Source organism: Rhinatrema bivittatum, chromosome 4, assembly GCF_901001135.1.
Source record: "Rhinatrema bivittatum chromosome 4, aRhiBiv1.1, whole genome shotgun sequence".
Taxonomy (NCBI): domain Eukaryota; kingdom Metazoa; phylum Chordata; class Amphibia; order Gymnophiona; family Rhinatrematidae; genus Rhinatrema; species Rhinatrema bivittatum.
Window position 1 is genome coordinate 412,205,822 of NC_042618.1, and position 9,124 is coordinate 412,214,945.

Genomic DNA, 9,124 nt, shown 5'->3' on the forward strand with positions numbered 1-9,124 from the left:
TGTGGGGTTGCTGTTTTCCGGGGAAATGAAGAGGAGTTCGGTTTTTGCCGAATTCAAAATCAGGTTTAGACTGGAGAGGAGCAGGTTGATTTCTTTTCGACAGGATTCCCAGAGTTCGAGTGTTTTTGTAATTGATTCTTTGATGGGGATCAATATTTGCACATCGTCTGCATAAAGAAAGTGTTTTAGTTAAAGCTTAGTTAGTAGTTGGCATAGTGGAAGTAAGTAAATGTTGAAAAGGGTAGGGGAAAGAGAGGATCCTTGTGGAACTCCTAGTGAAGAATTGTAGCGATGGGATTCTTTATTATTTATTTTGACTTTGTACCCTCTGTTACTAAGGAAGGTTTGGAACCAGGAGAGAGCCCTTCCTTTTATTCCGATGTCCGACAGTCGGTTAAGGAGGATGGAGTGGTTGACAGTGTCGAACGCCGCAGACAGGTCTAGGAGAATTAGTAAAAAGGATTGTCCTTTGTCCATACCCATAATGATATGGTCTGTCAGCGAAATGAGGAGGGATTCAGTACTTAATGCCTTACGGAATGCGTATTGTGTTGGGTACAGTATTTTATGATCTTCCAGGTAGTCGGAGAGTTGAGAGTTGACTAATTTTTCTAATAACTTGGCTATAAAAGGAAGATTGGAAATAGGGCGGACGTTGTTGTTGTCGTTTGGATCCAAATTTGGTTTCTTTAGAAGGGGTTTGATAGATGCTAGTTTTAGGGCATCTGGGTAGATTCCCTGTGCTAAAGAACAGTTTATAATATCGGCAAGGGTATTTGATATGGTTTCCGGTATTAGTAGGAGAAGTTTTGTGGGGATTAGGTCGGATGGACGGGAGGAAGGTTTCAATTTCTTTAGGAGAGAGTGGATCTCTGAAGCAGTAGTGGGTTCGAACGTTTCGAGAGCTATTTTTTTGTTTGTTTGAAGACAGTGGCTGGTACTAGGAGATGAGCCAGGGGGCAGCAGAGTTAATAGGTTGGATATTTTGTTCTGGAAGAAAAGCGCCAAATCGTCTGCTTTGGATTGTGCCTGATCGATGGGGATCGTAGGGGCATTGGTTTGTGTTAGTTCAGCTACATATGAGAATAAGGCTTTGGGGTCGAAGATAATGTTGTGGATCTTGTGGGCGTAAAAATCCCTTTTTGCTCTTAAGGTAGAGTTCCTGTATTGGTGGAGAGCAGATTTGTATATGGATGTTGTGCATGGACAAGGTGTTTTACGCCATTCACTTTCTTTCTTTCTGAGGGATTGTTTGAGTTTTCGGAGGTCTTTGGTGAACCAAGGTTGTCTTTTTGGGGCGTTGGGATTGTTTTTTTGAAGAAATTGGACATAATTTATTTGCTACTGACTCTGTGATGTTATTCCAGGAAAGTAGGGCAGTGTTTGGGTCTGCCAGGTCGATGTGTGGGAGTTCTTTGGCCAGGTGGCTGCTGAGGTCTTCAGAGGAGCAGGATTTCCTGTAGAGAAATGAGGATTTAGTGGGATGGGTGTTACGGGTTTCTGTTAGTTTGAAAGAGGTTGAAATTATTGAATGGTCCGACCAGGGGACCTGAGTGCATATAGTGGGGGATGAGTGTATAATGCCAGAGTTTATGAACATAAGGTCAAGGGTATGACCTGCTTTGTGGGTGGGCTTGTTAATGATCTGTTTAAAGCCCTTAGATGAAAGAGTAGTGAGAAGGGCCTCACAGCTAGATGTAAGAATGGTATTGTCGACATGGAGGTTGAAATCTCCTAGGATCAGAGCAGGGGCATCTAGGTTCAAGTATTTTGCGATGATTTCTATAATGGAGGAGGGATCTGATTCAAGAAGCCCTGGAGGGGCGTAAACGCCGCACATGGATCTGTTTCAGCAGGGACTGGTTCTTCATGAGGATCCAACTCTATTCTGTCTTACAGTTTGGGCCTTGAGAGGGCTTGCCTGCTAAAACATGGTTATTCCTCTGCAGTAATTGCCACTTTACTCCACGCTCACAAGTTTTCCACTTCCTTGGCTTATGTGCGGGTTTGGAGAGTTTTTGAGGACTGTGGGAGGAGCAGGTGTTCTTCTTCGTTCCGTTAAGATCCCTCTCATTCTGGATTTTTTGCAGGATGGATTGAATAAAGGCTTGGCCCTTAATTCCTTGAAGGTGCAGGTTGCAGTTCTTGCCTGTTTGAGGCCTGGTGAATAGTGTTTTCTTGTCATCTCATCCTGATGTGGCCCGTTTTTTGAAGGGAGTGAAGCACCTTAGGCCTCTCTTGAGATTACCAGTTTCGTTGTGGTCTTAATCGGTGCTGGACTTTTTGTTGGGCCCTATGTTCCAACCAGTGCTTGGCTTTCATTACAGTTATAGACTTTGAAAACTGTGTTGCTGGTGGCTGTGTTCTGCACATTGGATTTCTGAGTTGCAGGCCTTGTCTTGCCAGGAGCTGTTCTTTCGGGTGATTCCAGGGGTATTACAGCTGCATACTGTTCCATCCTTCTTGCCCACAGACTTTCATTTGAATCAATCCATCTCCTTGCCATCCCTGGGTAAGGTCAGGGATGAGGAGGAGTTTTGCCATTTGCGCTCCTTGGTTGACAAGATTGTCATGCGGTATCTGGAGGTCTCTGTTTCTTTTCGAAAAACAGATCACCTGTTTGTTCTCCATGGCTGGGAGTAAGCAGGGCACTCCGGCTTCGCAGGCTACTATATCTAGTTGGATTAAGGAGGTGGTCATGGCCACATATGTGGGTGCCGGAAAGCTGTTGCCAACTCAGGTTAGGGCCCATTCCACTAGGGCTCAGGCAGTGTTATGGGCAGAGGTTAGTCTGTTGTCTACTGTCGATATCTGCCGAGCTGCAATGTGTGGTCCTCCTTATACACTTTTTCCAGGTTTTATCGTCTGGATGTGCAGGTCTGGGAGGAAGCTGCCTTTGCACATGCGGGGTTGACTGGATCGCGGGCAGCCTCCCACCCTGTTGGTGAGTAGCTTTGGTACATCCCACTGGTCCTGAGTCCATCTATCTACACTCTAGGAAATGGAGAAATTACTTACCTGATAATTTTGTTTTCCTTAGTGTGGACAGATGGACTCAGCTTCCCACTTTCGGCTGCAGCATGAGTGTGTCAGTAGTCCTCCTGTAGGGCTCTGGGTCCCAAGTGATTACTGGTAAGTGTTCATCCAGTCCCTAGCTTGGGGTACCTAGAATCTTATGTGAGGTCAGTGTTTATGGTTGGTTGAGTACAGTTCTGGTTATCTGTTTTTAATCAAGTTTTTCGCTAGTCTGTCCACAGTTGCTGTTGAAGAGAATACTGACAGGCTGGGGTCACTGCAAAGTTCTATATACTATGACGTCAGCTTGCTCCGTCTCCATTTGCTGGCAGGGGAGCATAAACCCACTGGTCCTGAGTTCATCTGTCTGCACTAAGGAAAATGAAATTATCAGGTAAGTAATTTCTCCATTATGATAAGCAAATTTGCTTTCACTTTATAAGGTTTTTTGTGGGAGGGTAGTTTGGGTTTTTTTCATGTTATTATCTGTTAAAGTAGAATTCTATGATTATATGATCAGGCCTCCCCCAAACTAAGCTGCTGCATTATTTAAATCCACAGAAGGCAGTACCTGCAGAAACGGGGGCTTTGATTATTGCCCGCCTTCAATCCAGGCAAAATTACTCATGTTGTTCTACAACCCAGGTATTGCTGCCTTTCTTATTAAGATGCATTCTGAGAGCAGGGGATGGAGCAATATGCATACTTTTGTATAATCTACACACATTTTCTGTTAAATAAATTTGCAGAGAAAGAAGGTTAAATTCCCTATGGTTGATTTTTTCAGGAGCAATAATGAAAGCAAAAATATGTATGTTCTTTTGCCTTCATTATTGCAGCAAAGCCCTTGGGTTAAAATTACTTATGAGGTTTGCAAAACCATAGGTAATTTATTTGCCCAACAGGGTATGTTTAAGTGAAACGATGTAAAATTGTTTGTGGGTGTTTGAAATTTAACAAAATTTGGATTATTTCTTTCTGAAGTAGGTGGCTATTGTATTCACCCACTGCTGCTACTGATTTGTACTACAACCTTGTGTCAAACACTTGTGATTAGTGACAAACGTTTGCCTGTGATCTCAGGTACTGATCTCTCCTGTATCAGTCCATACAGAGCCATGGAGTTTGCATTCTCTTGGATTCACCTGATTTACAGTGGAGTGAGGAGTGATGTAAAAATAAATGTAGGAGGAAGAACCATCAGCTTTGCATTTTAATGGCGGTTGATGGCTTTTTTTCTCAATTAATAAAACTTTTTTTTAAATGGAATTATTTTTATTAAAGAAATCCTGTATTTTATAAATATTTATACCTTTTTGTTGCTCAGGCTGTTTCATATCTGATGCTTTTATCTGTTTATAGGGAGTTGGCCAAATGCCATTCGGTCCAGACTTAGACCCAGAAGGCGCACCACAGCTTACAGCAGAGGCCGTCTCTGATCTATTCCCCCATCCCACAGATTGCCCTGCTCCACCCTACAGCAACATGGAGGAAGTGGATTGAAGAGAATGGTGCTTTGAACACACGTCTTAAGGAGCGCATATGTGCTTGCATTAGGAGTGACTCCTGTGGGGCAATTGTACATAGAAATGTGAATGGTTTTGATTTGTTGTCTGTTTCCAGTTTTCTTTCTCCTTCTGCATCACATTATAACTCCAGGAGTTCTGGGCCTTCCCAGCTTAGAAGACTTCTGCAGTGGGAGGAAAAGACCCAGTTCACCTTTCTGAGCACACAAGCACCTTGTTCGCAGTGCCCCCTATTGTGGACAGTCTGTTTTCGCTCTGCTGATCCTGGCTTTATTTTCAGTGGGGAGTCTGACACCCCCCCCCCCCTTTAGAAGGAGAATGCATAGGACCCCCCCCCCAACATACTTAAAGTGTCCTGTAACAAGTGTAACTATTTGTGTTCCTTTTAAAACAGAATCCATCCTGAGGAAAGAGGAGGTAGGGAAGACATGATAGGCTTTCTCATGTTCACCAGTATCTGTCCTCTGCAATCGGTGCTGATGGGCTACTGCTACAGAGCAGCAGGACCCAGTTTTGTGGTTGGCACGGTGAGCGGTGGGAGAAGAGCAGTGCTGAAAATGTGATTTTTCTAGAACATTTATGCTGGTCCCCTGTATGCCCCTCCCCAGTTCCATCTGTGTTGCAGAAATTTTAGGGTTATAATGGGGCAATAGCTTCTATCTGTCAAAATGGAAAACACTCACTCTGAAATGGATCATTTGGACCTCCTGCTCATGTTCTGGCTGATAAATATTATCTTACTGTTTGGGGAGGGGGGAGAGCTGTGTGTTTGGTAGAGAGCCAAGAGGTGAATTTGGCTCTGTCCCTTTGGAAACTAGAAACTGCCTTTTCATGCCATAAAGACTGACCAGAAAACTAAAAGGTGAACAGGATTAAAGTTAAAGCACTAATTTGGGATGCATGTTTTAAGATTTTCCCTTTGTGAATTAGTTAATAATGAAGCATTAACTGTGATGTATGAGACACTCCAGTAATCATTTGGTTTTAAAGCATTCCTGCACCATTTTATTACAGAGATGCTCCTTTTGGAATGTGTAAACTGAGGTGATGATATGCCCTTTGCTAATATGTCTAGTCAAGTGAGACAGAAATATACTGGTGTTTATCATCCCAGTCTTGACTGGCTCCATTCTTTGTTTCTACAGCAGTGGCAAGTTGGCTATATTGTTTTTGCTTTTACACAAGAAGAAAAGAGCATAAAACATGACTATACCCTATGAAGTACACCACTATACTCAGTCCTGGAGTGAAGGATCTGATTTTTTTTTTTTTTTTTTGCAAAGCTTGAAAAAGCTGCAGCTCCATTTCTGAAATATCAATTGAGGATAAGAAATCAGTTTGTAGATCATAATGTCTACCATCTGATGGACCACATGCCCCAGTCTATTTAATATGCAAGCAGTAGTGTTTACTGATGATGTCACTATTTATACATTGCTTCTAAGATCTTATAATTTCCTTTATAACTTCATATTTTGCCATCTCCAAAAAGAGGAATTTGCTGTTGCAGTTCTCCATAAAATATGAAAGTATTTGCTTTTTAGAGGGGAGAAAGGAAATCCTCACGTGAATTAGGGTGAAGTTGATGATGAAAGCCTTGTTTTGGAAATGAAGTGAAATCAGCAACTATTAGACAGCTGTTACAATTTTTTTTTTTTAATTCAGAATTTATGATCCTAGTTGCTTTTCAACAATTCTAGGGTTTAATGTTAAATTCCATTACCCAAATTTCACTCTTGGCATGAAACTAGAATTCAGTTTACTTGGTAAAGAAACCTGATTTTGCTTTGCTCCAGCATAGTTCTGGTCATGTTGTACAAGATTCAATAGTCACCAGTATCCTGTACATCCATCTGCTTCTTCTACTGTCAATGCTGCTGGCTTGGTTGGTGAGAAAATGGAGCCATGATTTATACCATTGAATTCTAACTAGGCCCTACAACAATCCAATTGTTATTCTGTCCTCATAATGCTTAATTCTTGATTTACTAAACACTTTTCTTTAAGACAGTTTCTCCTTAATATTTATAAAGCGTGGGTTGCATTATTCAGTATCGTCTTCTACTCATACAGTGCTTCCCAGACCTGTTATGGGGACACAATAGCCACTTGGGTTTCCAGGATATCCACACTGAGATATAAGCATGGTGCCTCAGTCTATGCAAATTTATCAGGTTTTCAGGATCTCCACTTCTGTCTGGGGTGTGCCCAGGACAGGTGTGGGAAGCCCTGCACAAATGGGTTGCATTGGCCCAGATCCATACCCCATTGGAAAGCTACCCAAGATTTGCCTTGATGAGGTAAATTAATGTATTGTAGCTGGGGGTTTTTTTTCGTTAGGTAAGGAATTAGTCATGCATAATTGTCCATATTTACAACTAATCAAAACACTGCATGACAGTTGTAATAAATTGATGCTGGTTTTGGAAGCGATTAATCTTGGCATTAAATGCAGTAGCTGATTGCTGTAGAGAACAGTGTAACTTGACATTTGATGAAAATGGGGCATTTGAACTTTAATTTCAAATAAAATAAATGAGCAAGATGGATCTGGTGAGGTTAGCCATTCCAGGAAAAGAAATGAGCAGGATAGCCAGTTCCTCTAAAAGGGTAACTTTATCTTGGAATTTCAGTGGAGAAGGGGAGTGAAATGGCACTGTTTCTGACTGCAGTGTTTCATCGGTTTCTGGAAATGCAAACCATTTCCCGCAAGAACCTCTGCCTTAATATAAGTGATTTTATGGAGTAAACAGTGTTGTAAAAGCATCAGAGAAGGGCAAGGGTGTGGACAAATTTGTTCTCCCCCCCCCCCCCCCCCCAGTGCATTTTGTGATACCACACCGCGATTAGAAATTGGTCATAGAAAGCCCATCACTATTCCCCAGTATAATCCTTTTCCACTTGCACACAGCAGTTGTAACATATGCAAAGGGAGCATTTGTACCTGGCTTTGGGTGCCAATGAAGCACTTTGCTCCAAGAGCTCTCATGAGTGTAAAGACCTATCAGTGGGTCCATCTTTAGTTGATTTGACCATAAGCAAAATAATTGTGAACTTTTGGCAAATTAGATATCAGGAGGGGGGGGGGGGGTATCGTATAATTGGTGCTTTCTGAGATTTCTAGAAATTGAAGGCTGTCCAGGAACAACAGGGGGGTTTGGGAGGGGGGGGGGGCTGTGTTTATGATTTTAAACATCAAACTTGTGTCCTTCTTATGTTAATACCTTAACGATTCTTTCAGTTCTGACTGGCAAATGGATTCATGTGCATTGATAAGTTTATTTGAAATATTTTGTCATGTTTGATTTCTTTTGCATTTGGTAAGTGGTTGCTGCTGTTGAAACGTATTTAAAATTGAAATAAATCTTAATTATTGTAACCCATGCACATGTTTTATTACATATGACCCTGCACATGCCCACCCTGTCAGCATTCTCACTGCTATAAGAGTTGCTTTTTATCCAATGAAACTGGGCTGCTGACAAGCCAGCACTTGCAGTAGAATAAGCCTGGGCTCCATGCTCCCTAAAATAGGCATTTGCAATCAGCCAGCACAAATTCTCATTCTCTGGGGAGGGGGACTCCTAGCGTTTGTTGTCCCCAGTCTTGAATCATTAAATTCTACTGAAAGTGTATTTGCTGTCTTATTCTCTTGTTTTGCACTTCATGTTTTCAACAGCCATGTGGGCATTATAACCATCTACCAGAGCATGTGTCACTTTTCTGCCTTTGTCCATGCAACTGACACTCAGCAATTTGTACCCAATAACAGGGATTTGGGATGCTGTGGAAACAGTTTTCACAGTTCCCCGGTGGGGGGGATGAGATCCAACCATTGTGCAATAGAAATACCTACATACTTTTCAGCATTCAAGTTATCGGTAACCTTTGGCCCAAAGCCCCAACCAATAATTCTGTCTGCAGTGGTTGGGTTAAAAGAGATTGGGAAGGAAAAGCAGAAGTTTAAAAAAACCCAAAACAGGTAGTCATGATGAGGCAACCCTAATTGAGGCCAGCGACAATTGAACTGAAAGCCCAAAGGAGCTAGAGGAAATGACTGAGGGAAAAGGAGAAAAAGAAAAAGTCTCTAATAATACAGATAACATTTTCTAACGGGTCTGTATGTTTTAAGATCTCTAATAACACGGGCAAGGTGGGACATAGGGCATTCTCCCTCGCTCTCTAAACCACAAAACACACAGGACACCAATTGGGAATTCAACAAGGGTGCTGTTTGTTAATAAATCCTAACCCGAGCCTCAACAAACAATATGATCCCCAACCCCACGGCATTTATGCCACCATGTCCCAGTGCGGTACTGCTACCACTCCTCCCCCAACAGGCTCCCGCCGCCACTTACCAGCAGGAAGAACTCAGCCGGCACAGTGACCTCACTGCATGAAGCCACCTTGTGTAGCAGCCTCCCCTAGGAGACTAACGAACTTAGGCTCGGGTTTACCCCATAACTACGACATGCATAACCCCACTTCTATACATATCAGCAAACCATAAAAAAAAAGGAGAGGGAGGATGGGCGAAAATTCAAAAACCACAGCCGCCAGGTGCCTGAGGTAACTGCGCT

General features: G+C 42.5%; 1 protein-coding gene across 3 annotated transcripts in view; it reads left to right on the forward strand.

Annotated features, from left to right (window-relative positions):
* The window catches only part of USP19 (ubiquitin specific peptidase 19), a 239,525-nt gene extending 231,601 nt beyond the window's left edge, over positions 1-7,924 (forward strand). For 2 of the 3 annotated variants that reach the window (XM_029601231.1, XM_029601233.1), the window contains one exon: positions 4,378-7,924. In XM_029601231.1, the coding sequence (XP_029457091.1) occupies positions 4,378-4,518 (141 nt within the window). In that variant the 3' untranslated portion in view covers positions 4,519-7,924. Of the gene's footprint in view, positions 1-3,576; positions 3,661-4,377 lie in introns of all 3 variants that reach the window. The other variant, XM_029601228.1, reaches the window with a different exon arrangement.
* The last annotated feature ends 1,200 nt before the right edge of the window (positions 7,925-9,124 follow it).